Source organism: Cyprinodon tularosa, unplaced genomic scaffold, assembly GCF_016077235.1.
Source record: "Cyprinodon tularosa strain WSP-4 unplaced genomic scaffold, ASM1607723v1 ctg557, whole genome shotgun sequence".
NCBI lineage: Eukaryota > Metazoa > Chordata > Actinopteri > Cyprinodontiformes > Cyprinodontidae > Cyprinodon > Cyprinodon tularosa.
The window spans coordinates 15,001-30,000 of NW_024039293.1; the positions used below are offsets into that span (position 1 = coordinate 15,001).

At 49.8% G+C, this 15,000-nt stretch overlaps 1 protein-coding gene across 1 annotated transcript in view; it reads right to left on the reverse strand.

Annotated features, from left to right (window-relative positions):
* Positions 1 to 15,000, reverse strand: part of cd109 (CD109 molecule) — a 46,844-nt gene that overhangs the window by 14,860 nt on the left and 16,984 nt on the right. Inside the window, exons 16-20 of the mRNA XM_038305367.1 lie at positions 6,075 to 6,158; positions 5,698 to 5,811; positions 3,748 to 3,966; positions 2,739 to 2,880; positions 1 to 145 (exon numbers count right to left, since the gene is read on the reverse strand). The exon at positions 1 to 145 is cut by the window's left edge and continues 32 nt beyond it. Of these exons, the coding sequence (XP_038161295.1) occupies positions 1 to 145; positions 2,739 to 2,880; positions 3,748 to 3,966; positions 5,698 to 5,811; positions 6,075 to 6,158 (704 nt within the window). The remainder of the gene's footprint in view (positions 146 to 2,738; positions 2,881 to 3,747; positions 3,967 to 5,697; positions 5,812 to 6,074; positions 6,159 to 15,000) is intronic.

The window sequence follows — 15,000 nt, forward strand, 5'->3', positions numbered from 1 at the left end:
AGGTCTGGGTCCACCTGGCCCGTGGCGATCAGGTACTGCAGGACGTAGATGTTTGGAGCGAAGTGGATCATGTTCTGCTCCCCACAGCCATACGGCATCTGGATCAACGAGTCCAGACCACTGATGGAGGGCCCCAGGATGTCACCTACGTCGCAACAGGAAGCAGAAATCACCTGAATGGTTCAGTCTGCGTCCAAAATGTTTCTGGTTTTAAAGAACTGAGAACCATCCAACGTTACATGAACATCATCTCAGAGCTGCTGCTTCTGATCCTAATAAACAGATAAACTGTAAAAGACAAAGTCCTCAGGAGGAACCAGCTGGATTCCAGCCTGCGTTCCATCATGGCTCCCATCCGGGGCCCCATCATTGTTATAATCTTAGGACTCTTCATAGTTCTCATCCAGGGCCCCCTTATGGCTCTAATCCTAACCCCATTCAATGAGCGCCTTGTGGGCCACCTCATGGTTCCTATGTGGGGCCACCTCATGGTTCCTATGTGGGGCCACCTCATGGTTCCTATGTGGGGCCACCTCATGGTTCCTATGTGGGGCCACCTCATGGTTCCTATGTGGGGCCAACTCATGGTTCCTATGTGGGGCCAACTCATGGTTCCTATGTGGGGCCAACTCATGGTTCCTATGTGGGGCCACCTCATGGTTCCTATGTGAGGCCAACTCATGGTTCCTATGTGGGGCCACCTCATGGTTCCTATGTGGGGCCACCTCATGGTTCCTATGTGGGTCCACCTCATGGTTCCTATGTGGGGCCAACTCATGGTTCCTATGTGGGGCCACCTCATGGTTCCTATGTGGGGCCACCTCATGGTTCCTATGTGGGGCCACCTCATGGTTCCTATGTGAGGCCAACTCATGGTTCCTATGTGGGGCCACCTCATGGTTTCTATGTGGGGCCTCCTCATGGTTCCTATTCCGGGGCCCCATAATAGTTTAAAATTGGAGCCCCCTCGTGGTTTCTATTCTGGGGCCCCTAATGGTTTCTAATTGGGCTACTCTCAAGATTTCTATTCGGGGGTCCCTCGTGTTTAGATTCTGGGGCCCTAAAATAGTTTGAAATTGGAACCCCCTCATGGTTTCCATTTGGGGCCTTCTCATGGTTTCTATTCGGGGGCCCTTTATGGTTTCTAATTGTGCCCCCCTCAAGGTTTCATTTCGGGGGCCCCTAATGGTTTCTATTCTGGGGCCCCACAATAGTTTAAAATTGGAGCCCCCTCGTGGTTTTTATTCTGGGGCCCCTAATGGTTTCTATTCCAGACTCCCTCATGGTTTGTATTTGGGGCCCCATCATTGTTATAATCATAGGAATCTTCATAGTTCTCATCCAGGGCCCCCTGATGGCTCTAATCCTAACCCCATTCAATGAGCGCATTGAGGGCCAACTCATGGTTTCTATGTGGGGCCTCCTCATGGTTCCTATGTAGGGCCAACTCATGGTTTCTATGTGGGGCCTCCTCATGGTTTCTATTCTGGGGCCCCACAATAGTTTAAAATTAGAGCCCCCTCGTGGTTTCTATTCTGGGGCCCCTAATGGTTTATAATTGGGCTACCCTCAAGATTTCTATTCAGGGGTCCCTCGTGTTTAGATTCTGGGGCCCTAAAATAGTTTGAAATTGGAGCCCCCTCATGGTTTCCATTTGGGGCCTTCTCATGGTTTCTATTCGGGGGCCCTTAATGGTTTCTAATTGTGCCCCCCTCAAGGTTTCATATCGGGGCCCCTAATGGTTTCTATTCTGGGGCCCCACAATAGTTTAAAATTGGAGCCCCCTCGTGGTTTCTATTCTGGGGCCCCTAATGGTTTCTATTCCAGGCTCCCTCATGGTTTGTATTTGGGGCCCCATCATTGTTATAATCATAGGAATCTTCATAGTTCTCATCCAGGGCCCCCTTATGGCTCTAATCCTAACCCCATTCAATGAGCGCATTGAGGGCCAACTCATGGTTTCTATTCTGGGGCCCCATAATAGTTTAAAATTGGTCCCTCCTCGTGGTTTCTATTCTGGGGCCCCTCATGGTTTCTAATTGGGCCCCCCTCAAGGTTTCTATTCAGGAGTCCCTCGTGTTTATATTCTGGGGCCCTAAAAAAGTTTGAAATTGGAGCCCCTCATAGTTTATTTTCTGGGGCCCCTAATGGTTTCTAATTGGGCCCCCTCACAGTTTCTATTCGGGGGGCCCTAATGGTTTTTATTCTGGGGCCCCAACAAGGTTTCCAATTTGGCCCCCTTTATGGTTTCTATCCAGAGCCCCCTCATGGTTTCTATTCAGGGCCCCCTCATGGTTTCTATTCAGGGCCCCCTCAGGGTTTCTATCCAGAGCCCCCTCATGGTTTGTATCCAGGGCCCCCTCAGGGTTTCTATCCAGAGCCCCCTCAGGGTTTCTATCCAGAGCCCCCTCATGGTTTCTATCCAGAGCCCCCTCATGGTTTCTATCCAGAGCCCCCTCATGGTTTCTATTCAGGGCCCCCTCATGGTTTCTATTCAGGGCCCCCTCAGGGTTTCTATCCAGAGCCCCCTCATGGTTTCTATTCAGGGCCCCCTCATGGTTGTAGCTTTCCATTGCCTCCAGTTTAAAGTTCTGAATTTATTCCTGGTATTGAACAAACATATTATCTCTTTTTATTTACAAATTGAAAACAAACCATTGGAGACTAGAAATGGAACCAATGGGTTTTCAAAAATCGATAAAAGAATTCGACCCAAACGTGACGGGATGATGACGTACCGATGGCCGTCAACGAGACGCGCTCGCTGCCCTCCACCACACCTGGTGGGAAGGAGAAGCGGACATCCCTGGAGAGGCTGGTCTGGTCTGCAGAAAGATGGAAGAGCATCGAGGAGGAGAAGGTCTGCGGGACTCCTTCAGCCTGAGAGGAAACACACAAAACAGGCTGCTGATATAAAAAGCTCCCCTTCAGAATTCAAAGGTTTATTCCAGGAGCAGAATCATGAATGGGAACGGATCAGCTGCAGTTCCATCATTTTACCATCAGGGAACATCGTGTGAGGAGAGAAGGAGAGAGAGGAGAATCAGAATCAGAAATACTTTATATATATATATATATATATATATATATATATATATATATATATATATATAAAGTATTTCTGATTCTGATTCTGAGACCCCCCCCACCCCACCCCAGCAAAAAAAAAATAAAAAATGCAAACTTTAAAACTGTTGGAGGGACCGAAGAGCATCATTTACATTCTCAATGTAATTTTTACTTTGCAATTTCAACAAATTACAAATATCCTCACATGAAAAAGTTTAATATAAATTAAGTTTTCATTAAAAATCATCTTCCCAAATTAATAACAGTTTAATTAGAACAAAAAAATAGATTTATCTATGTATGCGTGTGAAAAAAATAGCTTTTGGATTTTGAAAATATATTCCTATTTTGTTTCACTATAAATTTAAACAAAGGACAGATTATTTTTATGTGAGAGCTGAGAATTTATTTTTTATTCATGTTTACATGTAATGATAATAATGGTCAATATATTTATGCTTTGTTTCGCTGCTTGATCCTGAAAGATCAGGGAAAACACAAAGATCTTGTTTTTTTACTGCAGGATTTTCTTTTTATGTTTAAAATATCTCGTTGGAGATATATTTTCTTCTTCTATTGGAGCCTCGTCAGTCAAGGGAATCTTCCTAACTTCCTACCAGGGCTCTTTTACTTTGAGCTTCATTAAACATGTTTTTCTCCAGGTAAAAACCTCCCCACCTTAACCAGGACGGTGGTGTGGATGTGGTCAGACGCCGCAGAGGACATGGCCTTCACAGAGATGGGGATGTTCCCGAGGACCTGAGGCCTGATGGGGATCAGAACGGTGGCCCCGCCCTCCCTCTCCACGTAGACGTGACGGACGCTGGCCATGGAGACGGCCTCGTTGTCCGGGAAGACGAATTCAAAGCTGTCGCTCTCTGCCACGATCACAGCGACCTGAAGAAGGAGACACGCCCGGATTAGGTTCAGCTAGACAAAGCTGAAGGGTGGGGTGATGGAGGAGACGGGTTTCTGGGTCAGCAGGACGTTCCAAAAGAGAACAGGAAGCTACGACCACAGGGAGCTTTGTGGGAAGCTCATTCAGAGCTAAAATCACCACCATCAGGCTTCCTGATGAGACGCTGAAACACAATACAGTGGAAGAAGAAAACACCTTTCCCATCTGAAATGGAGCCTGATGAGTGATCAGTGATCCTCACACCACAGCAGAGTTTCTATGAACTGAAAGTAACTTAAGGTGACCTTATAAGGCCGTATAAAAACCGGATCACTGCTCGACACTTATCAGGCTCCGTTTCAGATTGACTCAGGTAAAACACCTGTAAATCAGAAACCGCAATCAGTTCAGAGCTTTAATCTGCTACTTAATATAAAGAGATACAAATAATTGCTCATGCAAAATTTCAGCTGGATCAAACAACTGGAAGTGTGTCAGGAGCATTACTTATTGAACGCCCCTCATATATATTTTAAATTAGATTTGACGCTTGGAATAAACATATACATTAAGATTAAGGATGCACGATATTGGGATATCGGCCGATATCCGATATGCCGATATTTTAAAACTCATGTAGCCGATAACCGATATCGATACCGATGTTAAAGCTGGACAAAAATAAGTAGTCATTGAAAATAGCAGTTTTGTTATCCATTTCTGACACTTTGAAAAATAATATACTCAAATATATTTCCATATGCTGATATCAAATAGATTTTTTAAAACGCAGTATCGATCTATTTTACTTTCAAAATCTCGTGAAATTTCATCGTTCTGTTACAAACTCTCGTGATATTTTGCAAATTCTTGTGAGATTTTGTTAGTAAAATAGATCGATACCGCGTCAATATATCAACATATAAAAATATGGCAACATTTGGTGAATTTTCGGGGGATTTCGTAGCATAACGATGACATATAGCAATATTTCATTAGTAAAAGAGATTGATATGGTGTTTTTAAATGGCAATATATCAGCATATGAAGATATTGGGATATTTTAATGGATCAATATTTTTTCCCTCGTATTTAGAAGTTTTTAAGTCTGTAAAAAAGAAGTTTTTGAGGAAGAGGAAGAAGTAGTATTTTATTTTTTTTAGACTTTAGAAACTCAGAAGCTGATCAAATATCGGGTTAAATATCGGTGGGGGGGCCGATGTCCAATATTCAGTTTTAAGGCCGATACCAATAGGGGGCCGATTATATCGTGCATCCCTAAATTTAGATTTGGTTTTACATTTAAGATTTCGCCCAGAAATATATATTTAGAGTTATAAGATGTATATTCAGATATTCAATATTTAACTTTTGGATTTTAGATTTATATACCAATTTTATATATAGAAACAGGATGTATAAACAGATGTAGCATATAAAGTTGGGTGTCTTTTTTTCAACATTTATATATTTGTGTTTTGCACCTAAATGCTAGATAAAAAAAAAAAAAAAACTCCAAATGTGGTAGAAGTGTAAAATGTAAGAGTGAAATTTTTTGGTAAATATTTACATTTGGCCCCAAACTGGAGGCCAAAGGGCCATTAACTGAGTGGATGATGATGCTGATGATGTCTGCAGATGTGGAGTCTCCCTCCAGTCTGGATTCTATGAAGGATCTTTCTTTTTGTCTAGATCTCCCAGAAGTTCTGCTGTGAAGGAAGAAGACTGACCTCCAGGTCCTCTTGGAGGTAGTTGAACAGAACCACCTCCAGCACCAGCTCCTCTCCCCGGGTAACGCAGGCAGGAAGGTTGAGGGACAGGAAGAAGTCCTGAAACACTGTGAGCTGCAGGGAGACCAGAGAAGATCAGAGGAGCAGAAAGCGGGTTCTGAAGATGGAGGACTTATCAAATGCAGCCTTTCAATGTTGATCTGGATCCTCCAGGTCCAGATAAAAAGCCGGCCTTGTTTTCCTTCATCCTGTTCATTTAACCAACTGATTAATCTGCAATGTGGAGCCAGAGATGCAGATGGTTGGAACGGATCTCTGTACAGGCATTTTACCTTCTGGACCTGGATTATCCACCTGTACTGGGATTTACAGCATACCTCTGCTGGTTTCTCTGTGACTCCCAGAAAACCCCCCGGGCCTTGGGGCATTACAAGGCGGAGGCCGGGCCAGGTGGGGGGATGCTGTCAGGGGAAAACCCTCCAGCCGGAATTTCGCCCCCAAAAATGAAGCTCTTTCAAAAAAGAGGGGCGTTCCAAAATGTGAAACCAAAAAAGAATCAAAAAAGGGTTTTAAAAAAACCTTTCCCTTTAAATTTGTGAAAATTTTTTTCGCTTTTCCCAAAAGGGCAATCAGAAAATCATTGTTTTTGCTTTTGGCACGGCTGAGGAGGTCTGAACAGGAAGGAAAATCAAAACCTTTCCCAAAAAAGGGAACCCTTTCCAAAAAAACCCTTTTGTGATCTCTGAGCTGCTGCGACTTCTTTTTTCTGTGTTAAAAAGAATGAAATTTTGCAAATCGGGCGAAAAGATTCAAACCCCCTGCTCCCAAATCTGAACCTAATGGAAATTTTGGAATAAAAAAAAAAAGAGGGAAAACTGGGATCCATCACCCGTGGTTTTACTTCCATCCAGACCCAGGGGCCCCCGGGAAGGGTTTTTCAGCTTTTTGCGGCCTTTTTTGTTCCTGGTTTATGTTCTCCGGGCCACCTGGGGGGATATGAACCAGCTCCCCTTCTGCTGTCCTCAGGGGACCCAAGGGTTTTTAACAGCAGGGGAGGGGGGGGAACCCTCCCCAAAAAAACTGTCCAGAAATCATTTGGTTTTCCCGCACGTCCCAAAAATCAAAATAAAAAAAAGAACAAAAAATTCGATTTTTTAAAGGGGTTTTTGCAGGGAAAAAGGAATTTTACTTTTTGTTCCTCCCTTTAAATTCAATCATTTATCAACAGTTTTTGAAAAAAAGTTAGAGAGAATCCCTTTGAGGAAAGGGAAAAGGGAAAAGGGGGTGGAAAACAAAAGGAAAGGAGGAGAGGATGGGGGGAGAGCTGGGAGGGGGCAAGGGGTGGGAAAAAAAAGGGATGGAAGGGCTGGATTGGGGAAAAGATTTGGGGGACAGGAAGGGAGGACAGGGGGGGAGGAAAAGGGGTTTGGGGGGAAAGGAAAGGAGGAAGGATGGAGGACAAAATGGGGGAAAAGGGTGGAAGACAGGATGGGGGAAAAAGGGTGGAGGATGGGGGGTGGAGGAAAAAGGAAAGGGGAAGGGATGGGGGAAAGGAAAGGAGGGAAAGGGGGGAGGGAAAAAAAATGGAAAGGGAAAGGGATGGGGGAAAAATTGGAGGGAAAAGGGTGGAGGACAGGGGTGGGGGGAAAAGGAAAGGAGGAAAAGGGGTGGAAAAACCCAAAATGGGGGGGACAGGATGGAGGGGAAGGGGGGGGTGGAGGACAAGATGGAGGACAGGATGGAGGAAAAGGGTGGAGGGAAAAGGGTGGAGGAAAGGGGTGGGGGCCCCGAATGGAGGAAAGGGTGGGAGGAAGGGGAAAGGGGGGTAACAAAATGGAGGACAGGGTGTAGGGGAAGGGGTTTGGGGGAAAAAGGGGTGGGGGAAGGGGGTGGAGGGGCAGGGGGGGAGGAAGGGGATGGAGGAAAAAAGGGTGGAGGAAAAAGGGTGGAGGAAGGGATGGAGGGGAAAAAAAGGAAAGGGGGTGGAAAACAAGATGGAGGACAGGATGGAGGAAAAGGGGGGGAGGGGCAAAAATGGAGGGCAGTATGGGGAAAGGGTGGAGGAAAGGGGGAGGGGAAAGGGGGGGGGGAAAAGAATTGGGGGGAAAGGGAAAGGGAGGAAAAGGGGTGGAGGGGGCCAAAAATGGAAAGGGCAGGATTTTTTAGGGAAAGGATGGAGGAAAAAAATGGGAAGGGGAAAGGGTTTGGAGGACAGGATGGAGGAAGGGGTGGAGGAAAAGATGGAGGAAAAGGAGGGGGGGGGAAAAGGGGTGGGGGGGAAAAGAGGAGGAAGGGAAAGGAAGGGCAAATGGAGGGCAGGATGGGAGGAAAGGGGGGGAAAGGGCAAGATGGGGAAAGGGCAATGGATGGGGGAAAAGGATGGAGGAAAGGAATTTGGGGGAAGGGGGTGGGAGGGGCAGAAAAAAGGGGGACAGGATGGAGGGACAAGATTTGGGGCAGGAAAGGAGGAAAAGATGGAGGAAGGGAGGAAAGGGCAGAATGGAGGACAAAATGAAGGAAAAAGGGTGGAAAAGGGAAAAAATGGGGGAAAGGATGGAGGGAAAAGGTTGGAGGAAAAGGGATAGATGACAGAAGGAGGGGCCCCGGATGGAGGAAAAAGGGTGGAAAGGGGGTGGGGGGAAAGTGGAGGAAGGGAAAGGGGGGAAAGGGGTTGGGGGGACAGAATGGAGGAAAAGGATGGAGAAAAGGGTGGAGGGGAAGGGGGGGGGGACGAAAGGAGGGAAAAGGATGAAGGAAAAGGGATGGAGGAAAGGATGGAGGAAGGGATGGAGGACAGAATGGAGGACCCGGAAAGGGGGAAAGGATGGGGGGAAAGGATGGGGGGGAAAAGGGGTGGAGGAAGGGATAGAGGAAAGGGGATAGAGGAAAAAGTTTGGGGGAAAAAATGGAAAGGGGGGATGGGGGGAAAAAGATGGAGGAATGGATGGAGGGGGAAAAGGTTTGGGGGAAAGGAAAAGGAGAAAGGATGGAGGGGCAGAAAGGGGGAAAGGATGGGGGGGAAAAAGGGTGGAGGAAGGGGGTTTGGGGGGACAGAATGGGGGGACAGGAAAAGAAGGGGAAAAGGGTGGGGGAAAAAGGTGGAGGAAAGGGGATGGAGGGCGAATGGAGGAAGGATGGAGGAAAGGATGGAGGGAAAAAGGGTGGGAGGGAAAGGAAGGAGGAAGGGGGGGAGGACCCAAAATGGAAAGGGGTGGAGGGGAAAAAAGGGTAGAGGGAAAAAGGAAAAGGAGGAAGGGGTGGGGGGCATAAAGGAGGCAGGATGGGGGAAAGGTTTGAGGGAAAGGGAAAGGAGGAAGGGGGTGGAGGACCCGAAAAAGGGGACAGGAAAGAAGGAAAAGGGGAGGAGGAAAGGATGGAGGAAAAAGGATGGAGGGAAAAGGGGTAGAGGGCAGAAAGGGAGGACAGGATGGGGGGGAAAGGATGGAAGGGAAAGGGGGGAGGACAAGATGGGGAAAAGGGAAAGGGGGGAAAAAGGTGGGGGGGACAGAATGGAGGATAGGATGGAGAAAAGGATTTGGGGGGGAAAGGAATGGAGGAAAGGGGGGGAAAGGGCAAATGGAGGACCGGATGGAGGGAAAGGGTGGGGAAAGGATGGAGGAAGGGGGATAGAGGGGAAAAAAAAAGGGGGAAAAGATGGGGGAAGGGGGTGGGGGACAAGATGGAGGAAAAGGGGGGGAGGAAAAAGGGTGGGAAAGGAAAAAGGGTGGAGGACAGAAAAGGAGGACCGGGGTGGAGGAAAAGGAAAGGAGGGGAAAGGGGGTTGAGGAAGAATGGGGGGGGGCAGGATGAAGGAAAGGGGTGGAGGAAAAAGGGAAAGGAGGGGAAGGGGTGGGAGGACCCGAATGGAGGGGCAGGATGGAGGAAAAAAGGATGGGGGAAGGGATTGGAAAGGACAGAATGGAGGGGCAGGAGGAAAAGGGAAAAGGTTTGGGGGGAAAGGATGGAGGAAGGGGATGGAGGGGGCAAAAAAATGGAGGACCCGGGTGGAAGGAAAGGGGTGGAGGAAGGGAAAAGAGGGGAAAAAAAATGGAGGGAAAAAAAAATGGAGGAAGGGGGTGGAGGGGGAAAAGATGGGGGAAAGGGATGGGGAAAAAGGGGGGGGGGAAAAAAATGGGGGGGAAAGGGATTGGGGGACAGAATGGAGGGCAGGATGGAGGGAAAAGGGGGGAGGAAAGGGGTGGAGGGCAGAATGGAGGACAGGAAAGAAGGAAGGATGGAGGAAAAGGGGAAGGGAAAGGGGTTGGGGACAGAATGGGGGGAAGGATGGGAGGAAAGGGAATGGAGGAAGGGATGGAGGACAAGATGGAGGAAGGGATCCCAGGGGAAAAGGGTGGAGGGAAAAAAAGGGTAGAGGAAGGAATGGGGGAAGGGGAAAGGAGGACAAAAATGGAGGACAGGGGAAAGGAGGAAAGGGGTAGAGGGAAAAGGGAAAGGAGGAAGGGGGGTGGAGGGGCAAAAATGGGGGAAAAGGGTGGAGGAAAAAAGGATAGAGGGGAAAAGGAAAAGGGGGGGGAAAGGGGTGGGGGACATAAATTTGGGGGACAGGGGTGGAGGGGAAAAAATTTGGGGGGAGAGGGTGGAGGGCAAGAAAGGAAGAAAAGGGGTTTTGGGGGACTGGGGTGGAGGAAAAGAAAGGAGGGCAGGTGGAAAGGGAAAGGGGATGGGAGGAAAGGGGATAGAGGACAAGATGGAAGAAGCAATGGAGGACATAATGGAGGACATATTGGAGGACAGGATGGAGGAAAAGATGGAGGAAGGGGTGGAGGACTGGAAAGGAAAGGGGCGGATTTGGGGGAAAGGTGGAGGGAAGGGGATAGAGGACAAGATGGGGGAAAAAGCAAAGGAGGAAATAATGGAGGGGAAAAGAATGGAGGACAGGGTGGAGGGAAAAAATGGAGGAAAAAGGGTGGAGGACTAATGGAGGACAGAAAAAGGAGGGGCAGGGTGGGCGGGGGGGAAAAGGAAAGGGGAAGGGAAAAGGGGGAGGGAAGGGTTGGGGGAAAATGGGGGGACTGGATGGAGGGGGAAAGGATGGAGGGGGAAAGGGTGGGGGGGGAAAGGATGGGGGAAGGGATGGAGGAAAAAAAATTGGAGGAAGGGGTTTGGAAAAACAAAAATTTGGGGGACAGGATGGAGGGGGCAGGGTAAAAAGGAAAAAGGGAAGGGGGGAGAGGGTGGAGGAAAGGATGGAGGGGAAAAGGGTGGGGGAGAGGATGGAGGACAAAAATGGGAAAAAGGGATGGGGGACTGGATGGAGGGGGAAAAATGGAAAGGGAAGGGAAAGGGGGGAACCCGGATGGAGGACAGGATAGAGGACAGGAAGGAAGACAGGATGGAGGAAAGGATGGAGGAAGGGAAAGGAAAGGGAAAAAGGGAGGGAAGGGGTGGAGGAAAAGATGGGGAAGGGATTTAAAAACAAGATGGAGGACAGGATGGGGGGAAAAGGGGGAAGGGGGAAAGGATGGGGGGAAGGGGAAAGGAGGACCCGGGGAAAGGGGGGAAAGGATTTTAGGAAGGGAAAGGAGGGCCAAGGGTGGAGGACAGGGTGGGGGAAGGGGGGGTGGAGGAAAAGAAAGGAGGGAAGGGGGGTGGAGGACAGGTGGGGGGAAAGGGGGTGGAGGAAAGGGATGGGGGGGAAAGGATGGAGGAAGGGATGGGAGGGGGAAAAAATGGAGGAAAAAGGGTGGGGAAAGGGCAAGATGGAGGGGCAGGATGGGAAAGGGCGGGGAAAGGGGGACAAATGGAGGACAGGAATTTGGGGGAAAGGGTGGAGGGAAAGGGATGGAGGAAGGATGGAGGGGCAAGATGGAGGGAAGGGGGATGGAGGAAAAGGGGTGGAGGCAAATGGAGGGAAAAGGGTGGGGGGGAAAAGGGAAAGGAGGGGCAAAGATTGGGGGGGACGGGAAAGGGGGGAAAGAAGGAGGAAAAAGAAAGGAGGACAGGAGGAGGAAAGGAAAGGGGAAAGGATGGGGGAAAGGAAAGGAGGGGACAGAATGGGGGGGAAAAAGGGGTGGGGGGAAAAGAGGAGGAAAAAATGGAGGAAGGGTTTGGGGGACAGAAAAAGGAGGGACAGGTTGGAGAAAAAAAAATTGGGGGGAAAGGATGGAGGAAAGGATGGAGGAAGGGATAGAGGAAAAGATGGAGGAAAAGATGGAGGAAGGGATGGAGGACAAGATGGAGGTAGGGATGGAGGAAAGGTGGAGGACAGAATGGAGGACAGGATGGAGAAATGGATGGAGGAAGGGGTGGAGGACATGATGGAAGAACGATGGAGGACAGAATGGAGGAAAGGATGGAGGAAAAAGGGTAGGGGGAAGGGGAAAAAAGGGGAGGATGGAGGGGAAAAGGGTGGGGGGGAAAGGGAAAAGAGGGAAAGGAAAAGGGGGAAGGGATGGAGGAAAGGGATGGAAAGGAAAAGGGTGGGGGGAAAGGATGGAGGAAAGGATTGGAAAGGGAAAAGGGTGGGAGGAAAGGGGGGTGGGGGAAAAAAGGGGTGGAGGGGAAGGGGTGGAGGAGAGGGTGGAGGAAAGGGATGGGGGGAAAAGGGATGGAGGGGGGGGGAAGGAGGAAAGGATGGAGGGGAAAAAAGGGAAAGGGGGGGAAGGGATGGAGGAAAGGGGGTTGGGGGAAAAGGGGTTGGGGGAAAAAAAATGGGGGGAAGGGAAACGAGGGGAAAAGGGTGGAGGAAAGGAAAAGGGAAAGGGAAAGGGGGGGAAGGGTGGAGGGGCAAGGGGGTTTAGGACAGGGTGGAGGGAAAGGGAAAAGAGGAAGGAATGGAGGAAGGGATGGAGGACATAATGGAGGAAAGGATGGAGGAAAGGATAGAGGAAGGAATGGAGGAAGGGATGGAGGACATAATGGAGGGACAGGGTTTGGGGGGGAAAAAAAATGGGGGGAAAAGGAGGGGGGACAAGATGGAAAAAAAGGGGGTGGGGGACTGGATGGAGGGGCCCGAATGGAGGACAGGATGGGGGGGGGGAAGGGGTTTAGGAAGGGGTAGGAAAGGCCCCAAAATGGAAGAAGCAATTGGGGACATAATGGAGGACTATTGGGGGGACAGGTTTAAAGGAAAAAAAAATGGAGGAAAGGGGGGGAGGACTGGATGGGGGGACTTTGGGTTTTTGGAAAAGGGTGGAGGAAGGGATAGGGACAAGATGGGAAGAAGCAATGGGGGAAAATTAAAAGGAGGAAAAGAATGGAGGGAAAAGGATGGAGGAAAAGGGTGGGGGAAGGGGGGTGGAGGGGCAGAATGGAGGACAGGATGGAGGAAAGGAATGGAGGGAAAAGGGTGGAGGAAGGGGGTTTGGGGGAAAAGGGGGGGAGGGAAAAAAAGGAGGAAAAGGGATGGGAAAACAAGAAAAGGGGGGAAAAGGGGTGGAGGAAAAGGAAAAAGGGAAAAGGGAAGGGGGAAGAGGATGGGGGGAAAGGATGGGGAAAGGATGGAGGAGGAAGGGTGGAGGACAAGAAAGGAAAGAAGGGGGGTGGAGGACTGGAAATTTTGGGGGAAAAAAGATGGAGGACAGGATGGAGGACAGGATGGAGGACAGGATGGAGGACAGGATGGAGGACAGGATGGAGGAAAGGATGGAGGAAGGGATGGAGGAAAAGATGGAGGAAGGGATGGAGGAAAAGATGGAGGAAGGGATGGAGGAAGGGATGGAGGACAGAATGGAGGAAAGGATGGAGGAAGGGATGGAGGACAAGATGGAGGACAGGATGGAGGAAGGGATGGAGGAAAAGATGGAGGAAGGGATGGAGGACAGGATGGAAAGGGAAAGGGGGTGGAGGGAAAGGGGATGGGAAAAAAGGATGGGGGGAAAGGATGGAGGAAAGGGAGGGAAAGGAAAAAGATGGAGGGGGAAGGGGAATTGGAAGACAAATGGAGGGGAACAGGATGGGGACGGGGTGGGGGGGGAAAGGAAAAAGGTTGGGGGGGGGACAGGGGTGGAAAGGGAAAAGGTTGGGGGGGAAAGGATGGAGGGAAAAAGGGTGGAGGAAAGGGTGGAGGGGGAAAGGGGTGGGGGGGACAAGATGGGGGAAGGGGATGGAGGGAAAGGGGTGGAGGGGGAAAGGGGTTTTGGGGGACGAATGGAGGAAAAGGAGGAGGAAAAAGGATGGAGGGGCAAGATGGGGACGGGGGTGGAGGGGCAAAAATGGAGGACAAGATGGAGGACAGGATGGGGGGAAAAGGGTGGAGGGGAAAGGATGGGGGGGGAAAAGGATGGAGGGCAGAAATGGAGGAAAAGGAAGGGGGAAAGGATGGAGGAAAGGATGGAGGAAGGGATGGAGGACAGAATGGAGGACAGGATGGAGGAAAGGATGGAGGAAAGGATGGAGGAAGGGATGGAGGAGGAAAAAATTGGGGGGAAAAAATGGAAAGGGAAGGGGTTTGGGGGACCCAAGGGGAGGTTTGGGATGGGAGGGAAAAGGGGGGAGGAAAAGAATGGAGGAAAGGGGGAAGGAAAAATGGATGGGGGGAAGGGGTGGAGGACAAAGATGGGAAAAAAAGATGGAAAGGGGCAGAAAAAGGGGGAAAAAGGATGGGGGAAAGGGAAATTTGAGGAAGGAATTTGGGGGGAGAGGATGGGGGGGAAAGGAAAATTTGGGGGGGGGAAAGGTTTAAAAGGGAAAGGAATGGGGGAAAAGGATGGAGGGGCCCAAATGGAAGAAGGGGATGGGGGAAAGGATTTGGGGGGGAAAGGATGGGGGAAAAGGAAAGGAGGAAAAAAGGGGTGGGGAAGGGGTGGAGGAAAAATTGATGGAAATAAAGCAATGGAGGACATAATGGAGGACAGGATGGAGGAAAAGATGGAGGAAGGGGTGGAGGACTGGATGGAGGAAAGGATGGAGGAGAGGATGGAGGACAAGATGGAAGAAGGGATGGAGGACTGGATGGAGGACAGAATGGAGGACAGGATGGAGGAAGGGATGTAGGAAGGGATAGAGGACAAGATGGAAGAAGCAATGGAGGACATAATGGAGGACATATTGGAGGACAGGATGGAGGAAAAGATGGAGGAAGGGGTGGAGGACTGGATGGAGGACTGGATTTTAGGGGAAAAGGGGTTGGGGGAAAAAGGGTAGAGGAAAAAGATGGAAAAAAAAAGCAATGGAGGGACATAATGGGGGGACAGAAAAGGGGGGACCCGGGGTGGGGGGAAAAGATGGAGGAAAGGGGGGGAGGACAGGATTTGGGTGACGGGTTGGTGTAAAAGGGTGGAGGAAAAGTTTTAGGGGCCTTTCTGTGGAACCCCCGATGTTTCTTTTTTGGTCCCCCCCAAT